This window comes from Lathamus discolor, chromosome 4, assembly GCF_037157495.1.
Source record: "Lathamus discolor isolate bLatDis1 chromosome 4, bLatDis1.hap1, whole genome shotgun sequence".
Taxonomy (NCBI): domain Eukaryota; kingdom Metazoa; phylum Chordata; class Aves; order Psittaciformes; family Psittacidae; genus Lathamus; species Lathamus discolor.
The window spans coordinates 99011788-99035146 of record NC_088887.1 but is presented as its reverse complement, the minus strand read 5'-3'; the positions used below and the strand labels follow the sequence as shown (position 1 = coordinate 99035146).

The 23359-nt window shown below is 38.5% G+C and overlaps 1 protein-coding gene across 4 annotated transcripts in view; it reads right to left on the bottom strand.

Annotated features, from left to right (window-relative positions):
• Positions 1-23359, bottom strand: part of RB1 (RB transcriptional corepressor 1) — a 77313-nt gene that overhangs the window by 52277 nt on the left and 1677 nt on the right. For all 4 annotated transcript variants that reach the window (XM_065678244.1, XM_065678246.1, XM_065678245.1 and 1 more), the window contains exons 3-11: positions 15805-15917; positions 13662-13796; positions 11737-11775; positions 11077-11144; positions 9512-9622; positions 6920-7068; positions 6084-6161; positions 4370-4479; positions 2833-2910 (exon numbers count right to left, since the gene is read on the bottom strand). In XM_065678244.1, the coding sequence (XP_065534316.1) occupies positions 2833-2910; positions 4370-4479; positions 6084-6161; positions 6920-7068; positions 9512-9622; positions 11077-11144; positions 11737-11775; positions 13662-13796; positions 15805-15917 (881 nt within the window). The remainder of the gene's footprint in view (positions 1-2832; positions 2911-4369; positions 4480-6083; positions 6162-6919; positions 7069-9511; positions 9623-11076; positions 11145-11736; positions 11776-13661; positions 13797-15804; positions 15918-23359) is intronic.

Sequence of the window (23359 nt, the reverse complement as noted above, 5' to 3'; positions counted from 1 at the left end):
CAAACCCTCTTTGGCTTTTGTACAAAAATAATACAAAGCCTGGTGAATGAAGACAGCTTTTATGTTTCAGGTCACCTGTTCCAAAGTGTAATAAGTAAGGTGTATTAAAATATGGCAGTCACAAGAAAGTAGCAACCTGTCAGCCCCAACCTCTGTGCCTGGAAAGATCATGGAACAGATCCTCCTATGAGCTACGCTAAGGCACATAGAGGACAGGGAGGTGATTTGAGACAGCCAGCATGGCTTCAACAAGGTCAAAGTCCCGCCTGACTAACCTGGTGAGCTTCTATAATGGAGCTGACTACATCAGTGAACAAGGGAAGTCCTATGGATATTGTCTATCCGGACCTCTGTAAGGCCTTTCACAACACCCCACCAAGCTGAGTGGAGCAGTTGACACGCCACTGGGTTGCTATCCAGAGGGACCCAAACAGCCTCAAGAAGTGGGCCCACATGAACATCATGAAGTTCAACAAGGCCAAATGCAAGGTCCTGCACCTGGGTCAGGGCACCCTCTGGTATCAATACAGGCTGAGTGATGAAGGGATTGAGAGCAGACCTGCCAAGAAGGACTCACTGCAGTGGGGTTTGATTAGGGGATCTTTAAAGGTCCCTTCCAACTCAAATGATTCTATGACTCTTCAAAAATACAGCCCTTTTTAACACAGATGCTTTAAAATACATTTTTCAGAGGCAGAGTTGTCAACATTCCTACTGGCAACAGGAAGATAACAGAGCCTTCTCCCTCCCTAGATCTGAACTCGAATCACATTAAAACTTAAATTCTTACTTTACCTTCAATTCCTTCCATTTCCAATAGAAAGGCTACAATTTCTGTAATCCTTATTCCACCTGCTCTATCTGTAGCTAGGTTAGACAGATCTTAAATACAAAATCTTCTTAAGTTTCAAAATATTAGGGGAGGGGAAAAGGATGCAGACTTCTGCCAGAACACTACAAGCAACAAGGAAAAACAGTGTAAAAAAAATAAAACCAAACGACCCATTCTCATTATACTCTGAAATAGTACTTACACCCATTTTATCTACTGCTTTCTATATAAATGACCAGATACAAATCCACTGATGAAAATTATTAGATTCTCATCAATTTCAGGGGGCTTTAGACCAGATCCAAAGTGACTAAGTCCAGAAAGATGACATTATAAGAAGATTCAAAATAATAAGTATAGTACTTTCAACATACGCTGTAAAGTGGTCTAGTTAATTCAGGGAGTAAATGACAGGCTTTCTGGCTATGCTAGTGATCAAAGGTTTACTGCCATCTAGTGACAGTTCTGTGGCTTTATGAAAAACAACCCAAATCACTGCTGGTGTTACTAAGCCTGTGCTTGAACTGTCTTAAATGGCATCAGTTTTGGAAAGCTCAGAGAAAAGCCCAGGTGTCGATGGAGAAAATGTAAATATCTCACTCCACCTCCTCTGAAAATCAAAGATGGTTCAGCACATTTCAAAACGTTTTATCAGTGCAGAAATTTGGTCCTCCTGGACCTTCTTAATAGACCTTCCATACCAAAAACTTTAATGAAGTGTCTTTCACAATGTTAGAGGGTTTTACTTCCAGTATACCTGAAAAGTATCAATAGCTACCTATATCTGCCAAAAATGGGACTTGTTATCAAGGACTTTATTGTTAAATATACTGCATGTTATAGATGGTCTAGTTCCCAAAATCACACATTCAGTCTGGGAACTGAAAGGCAAACTGATGCCTTTATGCCTAAAAAAGCATCATTGGCACCTAAAGATTTGAAGCATAAGACTAAAAGGAACCACTAAGGCAATCAAATACAAAGCCTTTTGCAGACACAGGTGATTAAAAGTTCTTTCATTTCACAACTTGACCAGTATCTATCTCAGCTGCATGCCTCCTTCTATTATTTTTAAGAAGCTTTTTGGTGCCTAACCGAAAAGCTTTGTTACTGCTCTGATGGCCAGAACACAGTTTCTGCAGATGGCATTAAATAGATTTGTAGTGGATGCACAAGCCCAAAGTCTAATTGATTCTTCCACAAGCAGATACACACTGTAGAAGTATTTTTAATAAAAACTAAAATAATTTTACTCAATTGAGAAAACTGAAGTAATAATTTAGGGTACAATATTTAACTTCTTATCTCTCCAGCATGCTAAACTGAAAAGCATTTATATAACAAGCTTGGAACAAGAACTGTCGATTTTATTAAACCTGACAGCTTAAGAACGGCTTTTAAGAACAAACTACTGCCTGGATGGACTTTTTTGTTTGTCCACACAGCACACGGCACTGCAATGACACAGCTGGTTGGTTCTTGAGTGTCCAGGAATTTCTAAGAACTGATTTTGTCAAAAAGGGAAAAGTGGTTAATCTTTCCTTACAGAAAAATCAATACTACGAAGATAAAGATCATGGGAAAAATGTTTGTGCATATACAATCTGGTATCAGGAAAGGAAGCCAAAAGATACAGAGCTAAAGTAAAGATGGAAAGGAAGACAGAAATACAGCAGGCATAAGTACTACCAGGGAAGTATAAAGTTGCAGTCTCACAAGAACAAATACAACAATCTTTTTTACAGGCAACTTGCACTTCTTAGACATCTCAGTAAAAAGCTTTCTGTTTTCTAACAACTGTACCAGGAATTGAGGGCACTCAGCACCCCTCAATACCTGCTCACTGCTTATTACTGAGCAGGACTGCACTCTGGTTTATATAAAAGTAAAAAGACACCATAACCCCAAACCCCAGTTACTTTAAAACAACTACTCTAAAGATGAATATTTCTAGTTAGGCCATTAAACAAAAGAACACAGCTTAAAAGAAAAACTCTTACCGAACAGGAGTCTGTGGAAGTGTAAGAATATGTTCCTCGTCTGAATTGGGTTTTAGTGGCATCCTGTCCACCTGTGAGCTACAGAATTGGAAAAAAAAAGCTTAGAAGAAATAATGTAACCCAAAAAATAATGCTTTCTAAAGACTTATTAATCCGAAAACTGTGAAACAGATTTTTAGAAGACCTAGATACCGAACCACTCCAGTTCTTAGAACAATTCCCAAGTAGATCTGCTTCAAGCAGGATGTTGGACTAGAAGACCTCCAAAGTTTCCTTTCAACGTCTTTTTAATTTTTTAATCTTGCTGATAAACAGCTTAAATTTTAAGTATAGCTGGTATTACCTCCATTTTAATCCGATTTTAAATGAATATACTTTTCTAGCACAGATAAAGTCACAGACTTACACTGACCTCAGATCAACTTACAGAACACTGAATTGTCAGGAAACACTGGAATTTAAGTGCACAAAAAAACCCCAAACCAAGCAAAATAAAAAACCCCAGCTGAATCATAGAATAATTTGGGTTGGAAGGAGCCTTTAAAGGTCATCTAGTCTGACACCCCCTGCAATGAGCAGGGACATCTTCAGTTAGGTCAGGTTGCTCAAAGCCTCATCCAACCTGACCGTGAATCTACAATGTCTCTAGGTAACCTGTTTCAGTGTCTCATCACTCCCATCATAAAATATTTCTTCCTTATGTCTAGTCTGAATCCACCCTCTCTTAGTTTAAAGCCACCCCCCCTTATCCTATCACTACCAGCCCTACTGACAAGTCCATCCTCTTCTTTTAAGTCTGCTTTAAGTACTGAAAGGCTGTTCCAAGGTCTCCCCAGAGCCTTCTCTTCTCCAAGCTGAACAACCCCAACTCTCTCATCCTTTCTTCATAGGGTAGGTGCCCCAGCCCTCTGAGCACCTTTGTGGCCCACCTCTGGACCCACTCCAGAAGATCCATGACATCTCTATTACGCAATAGCACTAAGGAATGTGCCTGGGTACTGGTACTCAATTTTTTAATCTGCTAAACCACCCATGCCACACTTCTGTCCCATGCAAACTACCATGCCCCAAACAATTTCTGGGTACAGGCTGAAAGTCAAAATGGGCTGAAGACCACTCCCAGCAGGCAGCTTCCAAATGCCACCATCTGGTTTTAGGAAGGAGAGTCTGGACAGTTAAGCCCCAAGCCATTCCATGACAGCTGGCCCTAGAGCCATAACACTGCCTTGGGCGTATCCAATCAACTAAAATGACATGGTCTCAGCCTCCTCCTTCCCCTGGACAACACAGGCTTGCACAGAGTGAGTGAGAATTAGAGTAGAGCTACCAAATAATTAGAGTCCCAGTCATATGTTGTCTAATTATTTTAAGTGATAACGTAAAGCAAGGCTGGTGATGCCAGAAATATCTTAGCAGAACAACAAATTTTAAGAGGTCAACAGGATACAGAGATTTACATTTACAACACAAGAAGGAAGAAAACAATGTAAGCTCACATTTTCTGTTATAAAACAAAAGCAATAAGTAGAAATATTACCGTGCCATGACATCTGGCTGTAGAGTTTCATCATGATCCAGAAATAATCTTGCATCTATATCCTTGTTTTTGAGATAGAGCTCCTCATACTGCTGCAAGATAACTTCAACCTCAAAAAATATTAGAGGAAAAAAAAAACCCCAACAACTTTATTTTACAGGAATAAGTCTGACAATTTACTGAATAATATAAGCTAGTCCCACCTCATGAATACAATGCTGAAATGCTAAGAGAATGACTTTGGAGCTCACAAAGTCATTTCTTACACAACAGCCAAAATATACCCAGAGGAAAATTATCATTCCCACATACAAACAAAGATAATTTCTTTAGAAGATAAAATAATCCAAGATCATGCCACTTTTCTGAAGAAATGTAGGTCCTGGCACTGTAAAGAAGCTAAAAATAGTAGAGTGGGAGACAGAGCCCTGCAAATCCAGCTAACATTTCCAGGCCTTTAAACCTTTCCCTCCAGAAAAAAAGGAGGTGTATATAGGAGCAGGAAAAGTAAAATGACTGTCCTTAGAACAATTGGCTCAGTTCCTGTTTCTGCTGGTTTGGAGATGAAGGCCAAGGCCCAAAGTCAAAAGCTTCTTGTTCTGAGAATAAGAGTTTCCCCATTTCATATTAATATCTGTACTGGTGTAATTCTTAAGAGACATGCCTATTTCTACAAAAAACACAGACCATTATTTCATATACATATTATTGGGGTTTTTAAGCTTCTGTTAAACATTTCTTAGTTGATTAGATCCCATACTGAGATGACTTCGTTTCACAGGAGTGTTTGCTGGTTTTCAGTTTGGATTTTGGTTTGAGTGCCTAATGTTAACCAGAAGTCAGGAATTTTTTTTTTTTTTTATGAGGGCCAGATACTAGTCTCCACTGCAAATCTGCTGCTGTGCTCTTGCAGAAGGCAGCAGCCACCTCAATTATTTCTTCCTTAAGCTCTCAAACATGCTAAATGATTCTGTGCTCTGGAAAACAGGCAACTAGTGCGTATGAACCCAAATTAGTTCCCTTCTTTCTCCAAGAAAAAGCAAGCTGCAAATACCTCCTATACAGCTTCAGATTTTCAGGTTACCGTATCTATAGGTGACACACAGATAAACCTACTCTTTTAAGAATGATGGAAGTAAATACATTACAAGAAGTTACCTTCTAAGGCACACTCTCACATGCAATTGCATACAGTTGTAGTCTCCTGCATCCAGGCTACAACTCAGCAAGATGAAAGTAATTCTGCATGAACACAGCAGTCCAAACTCTGCTGGTTGTGAAAATGGGCCTAATCTTTTGGATCTCTCACCAACATGACTACAGTAACATGTCTCAATTATATTTAAATTCAGGGGTGTAATTTAAGACTGTATGCATTTATAGACTGACTTCAGAGACATGATATTTTAACAGTTGTATTTTAGATTAATGGCTTCACCAAGATCATGGATATGCAACTCCAATATCATGTTTTGCTTTGAACAAAAGCACTGGTTCAGCCTCAAGAAATTAATCTATAAAATTCAAATGTATAAGTTAAATATGCTCCATGAATACTGTAATCCCTGCTAAGCCACATTCCTGAAAACCAGTATATTTTCTAGATTATTTTAGAAGAATCTATTAGAACTTCATCAGTGTGTAAAGGCAATCTTAAGCAATTCAGCATGAAGTAAAGCACTATTATTGAACAGTCTTAAATTCCTTCAATTACCTCTGGTAGCCCACTTGAAGCTACAATACCAATAGAATTCAAGAAGGGAATGAAGCTTGTGGAGTACACATTTTTGACCTAAAAAAAAGGAAAAAAGAAAAAACATGACATTAGCAATAGACAGAGGCAGCCGCACACACACTGCTTTCACACCTTTAAATCAACAAACTAAATAAGACACTCCTGTAAAGCACTGTTTTGTTTTCTATAAAGCAAAAATTAAGTTGTTTACATATCCAAAACAGTGATATGTAAGCATGTTCCAGCAATGAATTATGCACTGCTTTAAGTTACTAAACTGGGAAAGAACTGCATTCTTCCCAGCCCTTTTACATTTTCACTTCCACCATCTGCTTGGATATTCAGAAATTAGTCCTTTTTACACAGGAATAGATTTATCAGAGAAAGGAAAGGGGAATGGGGTCTTTAAGAACTCACACAGAAGCAACGTACTTGCTGTGTACATCTTCTCATATCATGCAGCTGTGAAACCCTACTAGAGCAGCCCTGTGTTCACATGCTACATGCTTTGATCAACCTCTAACTTCATACTCCATTCTTCACAGTTCAGTTTCCTTCGCAAAATTATCACCCATACCAAAGGGCTTGAGTTTTTCTGTATTGGGTTTCTACATTTGGTTGGCTGTTGTTTGTTTTGGGTTTTTTTACCTACCTACTAGACAAGCTACAGAATGGTAGAATACCTTCACTACTAAACCTGAGGGAATAGGTAAGCAAGCGCAAGTACTGAGACTCTAAAAAAACATTTAAATAAATTAATATTCCAGATGGGGCCTAGCAGACAGACTTAAGAGACTTTAAAACACAGGCATTACCTCATCTAAATTACAATCATGCTCTTTACAAAGGATTTCAATAACTTTTGTATCAGTATCAACTTGCTTTGAAGTACGTGTACTCCTGTTCTGACCTCTTCTTGGAGTCCGAGCTGAACCATTAACAGCCACTGCAGTCACAGCAGACTCTGGAAAGATATTCAGAACCATCACAAGGTTAGAGGCATTTAAGGAAGAAGAGATCCAGAATTTTAAACCTAAGATATCTAAAATTTTTATCTGATTTTTCAAATCCTCTTCTTAAGTATTTCCCTTTACATCTGTGCTGTTAGGTAAGAAACCTTCATTGCAGAAAACCTATGCAAAACTAAAACTATTTTTTAAACACCTGTATCAGTATTTGGACATTTTGTTTTTAAAAAGCTACCCAACACAGAATGCAATAGCACTTTCTGTAAGAATCTTTGCATAAGCATCTGTTCTGCAAAGCTAGGGAAGTCTTACCTTTTTGCAGAGGAGTAACTATTTTTCCTATTTCTACAGAAGTGTAAAAACAAGCAGCTGAAAGAGTAACTTCATGCTATGTGTCTGAAGATTAATAAAGTCCACGAAGCTTCTCAGGAAAGTGATGGAATCTGTGGTTGATGTGTTGAAAAACCATGTAGATGAGGTCCTTAGCGACATGGTTTAGTAGTGAACTTGGCGGAACTGGGGTAACAGTTGGACTTGATCTTAAAGGTCTGTGCCAACCTGGTTGATTCTATGATTCTACAAGGACTTAAGTGTTGGTGGGAACCTGCAATATGGTTCTGCAGGGAATTCCTCCTTTCCCCAAATACGAGTAGGAAGAAACAAGTTCACCTTCATTCTGTTAAGCTCAAAGTAGATGGCTTCAATATTGTCAGCTTGAAGGATGTGAATTATACTAATAACATAGGTTAATATCATTAAATATTGTTGATTTCATAGTATAGTCAGCATGCTGTTCTCATCTGTAATTTGTATCTGTGATTTGATAACTGTTTTCAGAAAACCTGCCAAACTACACTGCTCGGGTGGTTACATCTTAATTCCCTCAGCCTTAGTCAGATTGTAAAGCTTGACAACATTTGGCACAACGTGAAGCCTCTTAGTCAACAAAATGTACTGTTCAAATTCTTGTATTTCCTGAAAGAATAAAGCACTGTTTGAGAATTTACACAGCACCTGCACATATCACACAGCTTCAAGCTAGAATCTAATGCTTTACACTTATGACAGTGATACCCGTACTCACAATTTAGTCTAAAGTGGCAAGTTTCTTTCAAGATTCAGTGCACAGAACTGTTTCTAATAATGAGCTCCTAATCTTCATATTTTGACTAAAAACTATAAATCAGTGTGAACACAGAATGCAAAACCAGGCAGTTTCAATTCAGTGTTCTTTGAAAAAGATCTACTTTATAACATCTGAAATAAGCAGTAGCATATGTCTGTCCTACTAAGAAGAGCAAATTTAAATTCAAAATAGTACTGGATGGAGGTAGAGACTTGCTTGCCACAAGCCCATCCTATCCCATCCTTTATCTGTATTGGCACTAAAGTGAGGTTATTTGTCTTTACCTGCAACAAATAATTACTAGGTTAGATAAACAGCCCCCCAAAAAGGGAATTTGAAGAATATAGCAATGAATACATCATCTATTCTATTAAATTATAACCCAAGTGGATATTTAGTTGTGAAGCAAAGAAATAAAGCAAGCAGATTTAGTGTTATACAGTGCTTATAAGTATTAGTGTTGCATCCAAACCCAGCAGAGAATAAATTAATTAGTATAAAAAAATTGTTTTCTACATACTATGACTCCAAATACTTCAAAATAAGAATTCCATAGCTTGCAAAAGAATATACTGAACAAAAATAGAATTCTATCTTTGAAAGTTACCATAAATGCTTAGCTTCCCTTTTCAGTCAGGATTTCCAGGTTTTAGGTATAAAACCTGACTGTATAAAAAGTTATTGCTGAATAGAAGATTCTGTAGTGAAGAGACATTGTATTTTCCTTAAAATAGAGACACCACCTACTAACAAAAGGGAAGCAATAGAAGTAAAGCTATCTGCATTTTATCTCTACTGTTCTATTTTCAGCTACCACTGCAATTAGGTTTTCCATCCATCACAGAACTCTTCTAAACATCTGTATCACTCAGTATCTCATACATTTCTGCTGTCATCATGTGGCTACACGTCAACGAAATAAGAGTCATAGCACTATCTTTGCATTTTGTAACTCAAAAGAAAACTAAATAATAGTTCTCAATCATTATCTACCTAGAACCTGAATTCTTTTACCGAAGTAAAACTGCTGCTCTAACAAGCCCCCGAACAACTTCTACAGGGAGAGAATATAGCAAAGGGATGGTAAGAATAGGAGAAAAAAAAAGAAAAAGCATAATTATACTAAAACCACTGTGGTGTTCAGATAGTTTAATTCAAGTTCACTATCATCTAAATTGAACTAAAACATAAAAAAAATCCATTTTAATAAGCTTAAGAAGTTTTATTACGTTAATTATGAATGTTAGCATGATTCTAATAGAAATTTAACTAACTTATGTTCTACTTAAGTGAACAAAACCAGAAAAGCTTACTGTATGGTTCCTTGAGCATAGCAGGAGGTGACAGTTTGATAAAATAATCTAAGACACACAGCAGCAACTGGAAAGAAATCACCAGGTCATCTTCCACTTGTAACACTTTACCTGTAAATGTATAAAAATGTAAAGAAAACCTTTGTGAGATGTTTGTCTTAATTTTAAAAGTAATTTTGAAAAAAATTAATATTCAGAAGTTTATTTAATAAACCACTATAATAAGAATTCAGAAAGCATCATACAGGATGCCAGTGTTCTTTAAAGGCTTTTGATTTTCAAGCTTGTGCTTCTTAAGAGGTTTGCTGCTTTAGAGATAGCATACACATACCTACTGGGCACAGAATCCCTACCTTTCAGTGCTTGCTCCTGGTTTTTCATTTTACTACAGAGGAGTAACTGTGTAGACTACTTTACCTATATGTACCTCTCATTTCTGAGCAATTTTTCCTTGCTTTCTTTCTTGTGGCCTTATGCAAGCTTTCTGAAAGCTGCTAAGAAGCCGACAGCACATAGTGAAGAGAAAGTCAAAACATGCTATCACACTGTATGTTCAGCCTGTCGCATGTATGAAATGACTTAGAAGTCACACATATTTAACTTTTAGAACTTTTAGAATTATGTAATTCCAACAGTTCCCAAATTATGGTTCATATGCCAGAGAAGATACAGGGCCATCCCTGGATGGCGTTCACCACAGAAATCTGGAATGCCAACAGGGATTCAATACATCTACAGACCACTACTTATGCTTTATTTCCTCATGAAGCTTTCCTAACTATTTTCTATCAATCAGAACTACCAGGCATCACCCAGGAGCCCCTCCGACTTCAACTACTTGCTGGTAAATTTTAGCTTTCCTTATTCTCAGTAAAAAAGCAGGCTGAGAAAAAAAAGCTTTGTGGGTTTTGATTTCTGCTTATGCTTGGAGAATTCTAGTGAAAAAGCTCCATGAAGCTTAGCTGATCCAAGACCTATTTCCATGGCAGAGATGCATACACTTTGTTAATTTACACAGGCCTGGAGTAAGCAGCAATTAAGATACACGATTCTTTCCTTTTTGTAGGAGTAGAACAATGAGACAGGACTTAATGAAACACTGTAATGGTTTCATCACTCAGCTTTAACTGGCACCGCTGCCTTTTCAAGGAAGAACGGTTCAAAGGACATAATTTCAGGGATTTACTATCTTGTAATCTGCCAACCTTTCCAGGGAATCACCCATTATGAAAATACTGACGGAATATAAAGCACCTTGGAATAGACTCAAAGAATACCAATCTTTAAAGTAAAAAAACAAAAAAAAAAAAAAAAAAAAAAACAAAATACCTTAGAAAGCTTAAATACGGATATATTCATATACAGGAACTACATGCTGTTGAAAAGAACAGTAATACTCCTTCACATGCAATTTGGCTGTTACGAAAGCCACGTAATTTAAACATTCTGGGCCTGTAACTATGCATATTTGTAATAAGGATGCTAACCTCATGCTGGACATGTAAAACAAACTCACAAACTCACTTCAACAATATTCATTAAAATAACTCTTAATTAAAACTCACCTTTTGCCAGCAAAAAAGTAATCCAGTAATTTTTCAGAACTAATACAGAATTGAGCTCAGCAGAAATCCTGTAGAGACACAGATTAACTGTCTATGGAACAACTCAAGGCAACATGCAACATTTCCCATACAGTTAAGTTTATTAGTAATGTCATTCCATTCCCTACATAAATGTAACTACACATTTGAAGAACAGGAAGTTCTGTAAAGCCATTCAAGAATTAGGAAATGTCTGTATCATCCATGGAAAAGAAAGTGAATGTAGATAATTCACTTCACTGTTACAAGCTGTTTTCTCTCTTGTGCCTTTGACTAATGCCCTGTCTCCAGTCACAGAACGAACTCAAGCTCATTTGGGAGTTGCAAAGGCATCTATTCATCCACTCATCTGATGCTACAATTAGGAACCTCACTCTCCAAATGTTCCATTTCCATCATACCAAGACACCCATCATAGAATGGCAATCCTTCATGGAGGAAGTAATCAAATGTCTATCACTTCTGTGGCTCTCCTCATCTCACTGAAATTCAAAGTCTACACTAAATCTAAATTAAATCCTTGATGTACTATGACATAGGTCAGCCTTAATGTATTAAAGGATAAAATGCTGACATGTTTTACATCTTATCTTAAACACAATTTAGGAAAGTCGAACTTACTCACTACTAGGCTGTTCCAGATAAATCAGGCCACAGGTCCTAGAAAAATAAATTCTTATTTTAAAACACTTTTCTGAAAACAAACTACGGCATATCTTTGGCTTCAATGCAGTAAGAACATGGGGCTCACAGAACATTAGCCTAGCTTAAAAAAAAAAAAAAAGTGCTGACTCTTGGACAACACATTGACAACAGAACAACCACAGCCCTGCCAGAGCTGAAATGATGCCGCTGCCCAGGTCAAAGCTTCAACAGCAAAACAGTTTTACTTTGGTATATTCTTTTTCTTCCAAAAGACAAAATGTGTATGTACATTGTTATTCAGCGGCTTGTAAAACACAGCAAAGTTAGGTACTACAGCTGTGCAGACACTATAAAACAGCATTTTAAAATCTTCACTATTTCTGCAGTGTCAGTGCAAGCCCTGTGATTCAGTGTTGCTTCCTAATTATTCTAGGTACATGTCATTTCAAGAAAGACTCAGTTTGTTTAAAAACAAAACCCCTGGTTTTCCCTGGAATGGGAGAAAAAAAATCCTTTCAAATCCTGTTTGAAAAAGAAACTTACTGCAAATTAAGTTTCAAAAAATTAAGCAAGTGAAAGAGTTGGAGGAGGAACAAAACCAAAAACATGCCAGCAGAAATCTGCAATGGCACTTTAAGAGCCCAGAAAGACTTGCAATTAGTAAAAAAAACCCAACAAAAACCTGAAACTGTCATAGAACTCCATAAGCTTCAGGACAACAATAAACTTTACAAATATACTCTGATATAAACATTACACCCATGGCAACAGTGAATGTGACTGACTGGACTTTGAAAAGACAAAAAACTTCTATCACATTTATGCTTTGATTCTATAAACTACCAAGGGGTGGCCTGCTACCCCTTTCAAAGGCCATTTAAGAGATATTTGAGAGCCTTTTGTTGTTTGAAAGGCAAAACATTACAGTGACTCTGATTTCTGTAGGTGAGAAATACCACAGCATTCTGAAGCAACTGGTATCAAACAATAAAAGCACCAAGGAATAATGTTTCAATGTTTACTAATATGAAACAGTTTTCTACTGGTATAGGCTATGGAGAATTTCACAGACCAATTAAAAAACTGTCTCAGAGGCTATCAGATCTTGCCAATACACATCTGTGCTAACACTTACTTGCCTGTAAAAGGCTCTAGTGTCTTTATCATCTGTCTTCAAGTTAAAACAGAGTACAGCAACCTACCATCTCAGAGTAATGGCATTTCAAAAAAAACATCCACTTGATAATCATCTGATTTTCAAGTTCCACATAGAAAGCTCTTAGTACTTTGCCATACACACATTCAATTTATTCTGTACAAAGAGAATGTACTTCTTGTTTTTATTGTATGGTCAGCTAAAACACTTGGGAAGATCTTCCTTGATTACAGGAGAGAACTGCTAATAGAGCAGGCTCTGCAACACTCCTAGATACTGGAACAAACAGCCTTCAGTTCCAGATAGGAGGCAGAGAAACTATCTTCTTTGTGCTTTTTTTCTTTCCAGAGCTCCTTAGAAAGAAACTCTTTGATCAGGATTTGGGGAGTGGTGGGCAGGTAAAAATAGAAAGTCCACTGAATAAAAGAAATATTAGATAGTATAACAATTCTCTTTGTCTCTGAAGAAAGCTTAATGTCATGCTACTCTTAACTATTGTTTGTACTGCAACAGGAGGATTGTTTAACAAAGCATTGTAATAGAGTAAAATGTAAGATGTGTTTATTCAATGCATGTAAACAGTTCCACTTCACTGTTCTGTAAATATTAGTGCATAGAGTTTAAAAGGTCTCTTCTAATATACAGTTTGAAAAATAAGTACTTAAATGTACTTACATTAACATTTAAAATGTTAAATGTTGATAGCCATAAAGAATTCACAATTTCAAAATAAAACACATATTACCTTTCAAACTTGTGGTATAGTGCAAGTAATACATCATACTTCTTTTTCAACCTTGATACAGTGCTATCAACTTTAGTGCTTACAGTATCCATGTTAACATCCACCTCTTTCAGAAACTGGAAAAACGTGCATACACTGAAAAAGGAAAAATACAACAGATTGTCATAACTCTGAGAATGAATGGTCCAAAGTAACTCTTACCAGAAAAAAAAACCAAAACACGACCACCAAAACCACCCACCTCCACCAAAACCCATTGCTTTACTTCACAAAACTGCAGCATATTCTTACTACAACTAGCAGTGACCGAGAACCTTGCCTCGGGAAACACTATTTGTCTACCTCCAGCCCAACCTTGACGTCTTCCAGATGCAAGAACACTGTTCAAATAGGTAGCAGAGGCATCTTGCGATACAGACTACTACAGAAAGAAAATTTTCTTGGCTAGCACAGGTATTATCTCTGGAAGTCAGAATTTGCTAACTAGACACAACTTTCTTCCTTGCTCTGCCAGTAAAAGCACAAATATCTAACACAGACATTCCCACCCTTCTGTTCTACCGAAAAGTTCTACTTCAGAAATGTTCTTACTCTAACAACATGAACCTTGGCTCCATCCATGCTGAAGAGACACCCAGGAATAAAAACTGAGATGACTGCATTGAGTTATATGGAATTTCAAGTCTTGCAACAGGTACTGAGGGCAATGACATCTGCACACTTCCTAAATATTATTATCTGTGGGCCAAAGTTTTCCCTACTCATCCATGTAATATTATGGCCATCAAGAGAAGCTAAGCTTGTAATATCCATAACCAAAATCTTTTTGGGTTGCTAAAAATTAATGAAGAAGCTATCAAATATACTCGACTATTGCAACTATATCAAATATATTTTGATCCTTTATCAGAATACAGTATTCAGATTTTTTTTACCTTTGTCAGATTAAAAAACAGAATATAAACCCAGCCAGAAGTTCATCTAGGATTTCTTTTACTGTGGAATGAAAAAGCTTTCAAAGATATATCTGTGTGGTTCTAGAGAGTAAGATGACTGGTAAAAATCTCTGCCAGTTTGACGTTATAGCTGATAAACACCCCACGGCTAACAAGAAATTGAGTATTGCTAAAATCAAAACCAGCAGAGTAATAGCTTATGCTTTGAAACCCTGAGGGAAAAAGTCTCTTTCAGTTTGCAGCACAAGTTGGTCTGTACTCAGGTGGAACATGATGAAAGTCGCTGCACAAATGCAATTACATTTTATCCACATGGTTCCAAGTCAGCCAAGACTGAAAAGATTAAGTAGAAATATAGAACCTGACTGCTGCTCTGGGAGATGATGCAAGGCAGAAGAGGCATGCAGAAGTCTAATCTTAACAGATGACTTGAGTAGACGGATATTCTGGCCCAAGCCTGGGGCTACTGCCACAACGCACCCAGTATTCTGCCTTAGCCTCCTGCCCCAGAGGATTGACAGGCTCTGCTCCTGCATATGCTTTCAATACAGTTATTAGGCAGATAGCACTAAATTTTTGTCCTTAGATGAATCTAACACAAGGTATGCTTACCTTGTTGCCACCTAAATATACCTTAAAAAGCAGGTATTGTCCTATAATCTTAATTCCTGTGTTATGAACTTACTGAATATACAATGTAACAGTAAAAATCTCCTAGCAAAACGCATGTACAAAAGTACAAAATTTAGTCTGGTATTAAAATGTTTGAAAAAAGAGCAACATGCTGGCAAACTATTTGAAGATTAACATTTTTTTCCACTTCTTGATTTAGCCTAAGCCTAGTGTTGGAAAAAATGTCTTACAGAAAATCTTAACAAAGGGGAAGAAAGGAATATATTTTATATGTAATTTCCACCAAGTTTAACTGATGAAGACTTTAGGTTGAGCAAGAACAATAATCAGCTGTGCAACACAATCACAGCCAATCTCAGCTGAACCAAACAAGTATCATTGCTTCCTCAACTAAAATGCGATAGAAAGCCTCCTAGTTACAAAAACATTCAGAATTCCCACGAGTAACCTTCACTTTAAAATCAACTAGCCTGCTACGCACAAAGATTCACAATGCTTTAAAATGTTGACTAGTTAACTGTTGAAAGTAAATTCACACACTTAAATTCACTTACTTCATGCCTATACTTTTCAGAAGCTCTGTGAAAGTGAATGTTATTTCATCCAGATCAATGGCTACAATAAAGATACAGACTCCCCATGTTTCCTTTTTCTTCTTGTTAGAAGCCTTTTAGAAAGAGAAAAGAGGTTCTATATTTATTATTCAATAAAAGTGGGTAACATATGGAAAGCATTAATTAGTCCAAACAGGATTAGAAATGATAAAACAAAGTATCTTGCAGCAAATATTTGACTATGGCAACCAATTATTTGGTTACTGCAAACCATTACAAGTATTACATTTCAGATTAAAGTCCAAGCACTCCAACTCTTACTCCTAGAGTGCAAGATCAATTTTACCCATACAGCTCAGCAAAGCTTTAAAATAGGAGGTTGGGTTCCACAGAACATTTATGCAAAGCAGAAGCCATGATTTACTTTGTTATAAGTTACTATATTTGACTGTAACAAAACACTGAAGATTAAGGCATCAGGAGAAAACCCTTGAAAAATAAACAGAAAGTCATTACAAGGACAGACAATAGATACTCGAGAACTTTATTCTCCAGCTAAGTCCCAACCACTTATCAGGGCTAAACGACAAACTCATCTCTTCATTTAGTAAAGTGTGACAGTAACAAGCACCTTCCGGCATTCTCCTACCATACAACAGAATCACAGAATCTTAGAACAGTTAGGGCTGGAAAGCACCTTAAGATAATCTACATTCCAACCCCCTGCCACAGGCAGGGACACCTCACACTAAACCATCTCATCCAAGGCTTGAACACCACCAGGCATGAACTATTCACAACTTCCCTGGGCAACCCATTGCAGTGCCTCACCACCCTAACAGGAAAGAACTTCTTCCTTATATTCAATCTAAACTTCCCCTGTTTAAGTTTCAGCCCATTACCCCTTGTCCTATCACTACAGTCCCTGATGAAGAGTTCCTCCCCAGCATCCCTATACACCCCCTTCAGATACTGGAAGGCTGCTATGAGGTCTCCAAGCAGCTTTCTCTTCTCCAGGCTGAACACCCCCAACTTTCTCAGCCTGTCTTCATACGGGAGGCGCTCCAGTCCCCTGATCATCCTCGTGGCCCTCCTCTGGACTTGTTCCAGCAGTTCCATGTCCTTTTTATGTTGAGGACACCACAACTGCACACAATACTCCAGGTGAGGTCTCACAAGAGCAGAGTAGAGGGGCAGGATCACCTCCTTCGACCTGCTGATCATGCTCCTTTTGATGCAGCCCAGGATACGGTTGGCTTTCTGGGCTGCGAGCACACAGTGAAGCTGCCTCATGTTCATTTTCTCATCGACCAGCACCCCCAAGTCCTTCTCTGCAGGGCCGCTCTGAATCTCTTCTCTGCCCAGCCTGTAGCTGTGCCTGGGATTGCTCCGACCCATGTGTAGGACCTTGCACTTGTCATGGTTGAACTTCATAAGGTTGGCATCAGCCCACCTCACAAGCGTGTCAAGGTCCCTCTGGATGGCATCCCTTCCCTCCAGTGTATCAACCAAACCACACAGCTTGGTGTCATTGGCAAACTTGCCAAGGGTGCACTCAATCCCACCGTCCATGTCACTGACAAAGGTGTTGAACAAGACCGGTCCCAACACCGATCCCTGAGGGACACCACTCGTTACTGGTCTCCAGCCGGACATCGAGCCATTGACCACAACTCTTTGTGTGCGGCCATCCAGCCAGTTCTTTATCCACCGAGTGGTCCATCCATCAAATTGATGTCTTTCCAATTTAGAGACAAGGATGTGGTGTGGGACAGTGTCAAACGCTTTGCACAAGTCCAGGTAGATGACATCAGCTGCTCTACGCCTCTCCATCAGTTCTGTAGCCCCATCATAGAAGGCCACCAAATTGGTCAGGCAGGATTTCTCTCTAAATTGGAGAGATATCAATTTGATGGATGGACCACTCGGTGGATAAAGAACTGGCTGGATGGCCGCACACAAGGATGGGGTGAAAGAAAGTTTTTCAAGTTCTTTCCTACACAAATGAATTAAAGCTGAGTGTAGAAGAAAAATGCAGCAGCATCATTCCCTTCAACTGTTTTGCTAGAGCCATAACTCCAGGGGAGCCAACCCTATAACACAAATTAACAGTTTGTTTACAGGCAAAGACAGATGATTGATTCATCCCAGATGGACGGAGGGCATGGGAATGAACACAAGACAAATTCACAGCCAGAAATTCATTTCTGAGGTTTTTCTTCTTGACCACAGCCTGACTCAAGATCTTTGTTGATACACCACCACTTAGTCAGTTTCAGTAAGATGACTTCCAGTGACCTTGTTTCAACTCATCAAGAATCAAAGCCTACCAATCACTAACTCAAAGATTATTTAGCATCTAATAGTCTATATAGCTTTCTTTCTTCTTTTATTTAGGATTCTGCAGAACCAATGTCGTAACTTTGCGTAACATAGTTCAGTTCTGTCAAATCAACATAGTTTTCTTCAGGAAAAGATCTAAAACTCTTAAAAACTCTTTCAAAATATTTCTTTCTTATTCTGGACTTACTACTATTTTATCCATTTTAGCAGATCATCAGTTTGCCTAAATCTAGTGAAAACAACATGAAGGAGTTACAGGCTTAAAATGCTCAAAATGAACTACTGTGAAATGGGATTCTTGCCTCCCTTCTTTCCAGATGTTGTTGCAAGATGCTAAAGGCACTAAAAGAAAAAAACTTCTATTCTCTGCCTTAAGAGGCTCTCCAGAGCTAAAACCAGTCAGAGGAGGAGATGGTCACGGGAAGTCTCAGTTCTAGTATGCAGTTAGAGATGTTTATTATTCTGCTAACACTGACAAAAGTTTTGATGACAGCCTACAAAAGTGACCCAGGAATAGAAACTTCAAATGATGTTGTATAAAAGAAGGTCTAGAGAAAAGTACACAACAAATATGCAAATGTAGATGTGGTTTTGATTTAAATGGGATACAGGATGTCACACCGTAAATACCAATACCCCAAGTTTTGAGGGGGATTATGTGGTACTTACTGGCTTACTAGAAACTCAGCTACCACACCCTAATCAATATAGAGAATGAGCTACATGGTACAGGAAACATTAACAGATATGTTTATGTCTACAAGGGAGTAAGATGGCAGGGGAAAAGTATCAAGAAGCATTCACAATAGAAAATTGATCAGAATTAAAATTCATAGGAAAAAATTCCTAGAAAAGAGAAATCTGAAAGCAAATACTGTACTCACTGTCTACATATAAGAAGTTCTGTATAAAGACAGTTAGATCCTCCATCTTTCAGCAGTTAGAGGTTTTAATTTTCTATTGAACATTGTCTGGAATGGAAGATTACTATTAGTTCTCAACAGATTAAATATACTACTAGCTAAAAGTAATATAAGTCAGTGAAAAGCATTGAACTGATGAAAACAGTTCTTCTGATGTGAAAACTTCCCATTACACTTTTCTTGCATGAAGCAGGACTGAGGGCAACATCAATCTTTCCCCAGGATGAGCAGAAGACAAGTAAAAAAAGAAACTACACCAGTTAGCCATGCTTTTAAAGCGCATACACATACTACTGCCAGCAAGAGGCCATGGTCATGACTTACATTTGCTAAGGGACTTTCAATAGCTCTTTGGTTTTTTGTTTAATAATAGAAGATTCTAAAATACCTGTAATTTAGCTCATCCATCCAAAGTTTCAGTGGATTCAAGTTCAGTCTGGCTGCAGTTCTATAAATAAGAGACAAAGCTCTACACAGAAAAGACTTCATTAGCTCATGTGTGTTTCATGCTTCTGCCAAAAGCAAGAAACCTCTGCATGCCTTTTAACACGCGGTTGAGGTGGTTTACCAACTACAGTGTTTTCTTTTTCATGAGAAACTACAACCAAAATGGACTTAATTTAAATGTGAAATTTTATGGATTTGGAATATTTGACCTGCTCATCACTAACTTCTTGATCTATATAGAGCAACCTTGCTATATTTAAGAACTCATTCACTCCTCCACTCAAACCATATAGTTCATCTTGTGAGTTTTCTTCACTAAGAACACAGCTCAGCTCCCGTGCAAATGAAGTGCTCTGCAGCAACTGCATACTAGTGTAAGTGACCAGTTGGAGAGAATTTCAGAAAGTAAGATGAGAAATTAGAAACAAGGGAAGATGAGAGAAACATCTTCAGGTGCTAGAGAATTTCTGGGGGGGAAAAAATAATACAGCAGCGATAATGCATTCTCACATCCATGGGGTACAGAATAATCACCATTGGCTTGAATTACAACACAGAAACAGATTAATGTAGTACTTCAGTAAGAGTTAAACTAGAAAGGACTAACTATGCAGACTGCAGATCTCTCACCATCAGAATTCTTTTAACTGCAGGTTAGACATGCACTTCATAGAATCACAGAATCATAGAACAGTTAGGGTTGGAAAGGACCTCAAGATCATCTAGTTCCAACCCCCCTGCCATGGACAGGGACACCTCACACTAAACCATCCAACACAAGGCTTCATCCAACCTGGCCTTGAACACCGCCAGTGGTAAAAATTACTCAGGAATTCATGAGTCTGAACAGCTGAGCAGAACAGTGGGCCACATTTCCTAAACAGCGCTATAAACAGTAAACAAAAATGAAGCTCCTACCCACACACCACATACTATAGCAAGTTGGACTGATGAGGCTGAAGCACAACAGACCCTATACCTCAAGGTCCTTGGCAGATTCTTATTTCTATCAATTTCCTAAACCACTTAATTTTCTTTGAAGTTTGGTTCCAATTCAGTTATCATGTCATCTGTTCCTCACATTGGTTCTTTCAAATATATGAAGCAACAATTCACTCAAGTTTCATTTTCCTGCTTACATCACCCAGTATTATAGTTCAGATTCTCATTTTGTTGTTCCTTACCAAAACAAACAGTAGCAGAACATAACAAATGCCCTGAACTTGTTCTAGCAGTTTTAGTATGGCTTCCTGTACCTCTCCTAGTCTTTCTCACACCAACAACCACATGCTGCTCACCAAAGCACATTAGTAATTCCACTAAACTTATTCAGAGTTTACAGGCATTGATTCATGATACACATTTCAGGACAGTTATAAAAATTAAAAGAGTATGAGAGAAGCAAGCATCAGAGCCAACTGCTAAGCCATCAACTTTCAGTGTGTAAGAGACTTAAATTAAAACAGTAAAAAGAGCAACTCTAAACAAACACTTTGTTTACCTGGGTAGGTTGGTTTGGTACACAAGAGAAATGACAGAAAGAACAAAGGTCTTTGTGTGACACTAATACAAAAGCTCTTTTTTATATACACACTTCCACGTTTACAATAAACTTGTGTGGGAGTTCACTGGGTATAAAAAGAATTTAACAAATAAAACATCTTTCTGGTCATGCATCAGATACCTTCCATCATACCATACACCAACAAAGTGGTGATTCAGTCCAACATTTCTGGAACCAGTGTTTGGGGTTTTATCTGTGAGATTTAGAGTTATGTTTTCCTTGTACAAGAATGTAATTAAACTCTGGCTGTCACAGAGGAAAGCTTTAATGTTCTCCAGCTACGAAATAAAACACCACCATATTTAACAGACAGCTGCAGTGCTTTGAACAAACAACTAGACCTCCACACAGATCTAGTTTTTCCAACTAGAAGTCAGCCTCATTTTCCATAAAGACTGTGCAACATTCTCCACACTTCTCACAGGGGTTCAGCTGTTTCAAGAACTCCAGGCCCAGCTGCACAGCCTTGACTTAAACTGCTGCCAAAACAGATAACTTGAGAGCAGTGTAAGAAAAGCTACAGTGCAGAGCTAAGCAAAATAAGGAAGGTAAAATTTCAAAGAGAAGTAGGATCATTAGCAGCACAAAGATTCAAAAAGAAAATACCCGCGTGGAAAGGTGTGACCTCCTGAAGGAAAATAGCAGGAAGCCAGCCAGTTTTGGTGGTGTCAGTGGCTTCAGAAGGTGTTGGCACAGAAGATTCATTCCAGGGAGCAGAGGATACTAACAACTTGAACAAGTCACCTAAAGAAGTTATGACTGCCCCACCTCTGGAAGCGTTCAAGCCCAGGTTGGACAGGGCTTTAAGCAACCTGGTCTAGTGGAAGGCATCCCTGTGGCTGGCAGGGGCTTGGAACTAGATGATCCTTAAGGGCCCTTCCAACCCAAACCATTCTATGATTCCTTCTCCTCCTGACTGATGCACACCTGGTCAGCAAAGACTCTTTAGGTCTCTCGCTAAAGGTGCAGGCACACTCAGGCAGATAGGTCACTACATTCTAGTAATCTTTTCTGCATGTGTGTGCCAAAAATAATTACTTTGTACTTTAAAGCTGCATATACCTTGCTTGCAGAGTCTCTTTGCACTTGATTACACGTACCCTCAGTTAGCCAAAAAGGACAGTACTAATGGATGTTTTCACTTTAAGCCACTAAATATTCATTGAGCAAGACTACAGCATGTGTTCAGACTAGGCCCAAGCCCACATTTGCACCCTAAATCTCTGCCAGTTACTACAATACCTAAAGTCTGGACCACACCACTTCCTAGTGCTGCAAGTCCCCTCTGCATCCTCAGAGGCTTGGCAGGCACTGTTCTGAGATCAACCACAAAGAACAAGGCCAGGGAAAGTAAGGTTTCAGGTCTTTATGCTCTGTAAATGGCTTCAAAGTGGAATCATTAGATGCTACCTCTATTTCCATCAGTGATCTGATGATTAAAGCTTCCCCAAGTTCAAACCAACGACGGGGTTAAACAGAAGTGTTCTGGCAGGTATTTTGTCTCAACTGGTGTCCTGCTATTTCCTTTTTTGCTCAAGAACAGAAAGCTGCTACATAAGCAGCTTCTGTTGCAGTTCAGAACTGAACAGGTTAGCACTGAACCACGCTGATTAAAACACACACAGCTGGTGCTTGTAGGACAAACCCTGGGATAGCCTTTCCAGCATATTACCTTCACCACAGGGGAGAAAGGAATGGGCATTTAAATACGGCCTCCTCATGAGTGCCTGCAACCTGAACCAGAGTCACCCTGAGAAGACAGGCTCCCTGTGATAACAGTTTCATTTGGAAAGAGAAGGAGCAATTAGCCAGGCTGTTAACTTGCTTTACTTCAAACTTGAGTGAAGCCTGAGCTGGTCTCAGCTAGAAGCAGCAATTCCAGTGCCTGCCAGCTCCCTGTGGAGACGCTTATCATCTTCCTCATTTCAACACCTTGCTGATACATCAGAAAGTTTGAGGAAAAGGCTTTGGATTTATCATCGTAGAATGGTTTGGATCGGAAGATCCCTTAAAGACCATATAAGCTCCAACCTGCCCCCGCCATGGGCAGGGACACCTTCTAACTAGGTTGCTTGAAGCCTCATGCAACCACAACATAATGGAGACTTCTTCCCTGTACAATAAAAGGCTCTTAGCATAAGCCTTAACTGCAAGACAATAAATATTAGTTATATTCCATAATGAAAATCTAGTCCTTGCCTTGTTCTGAGCAGGTAAAGAAGGTCATTTTCAGATGCTGAAAAGAAAGGCTTCAAACATACTGCCTCTTATCTGACAC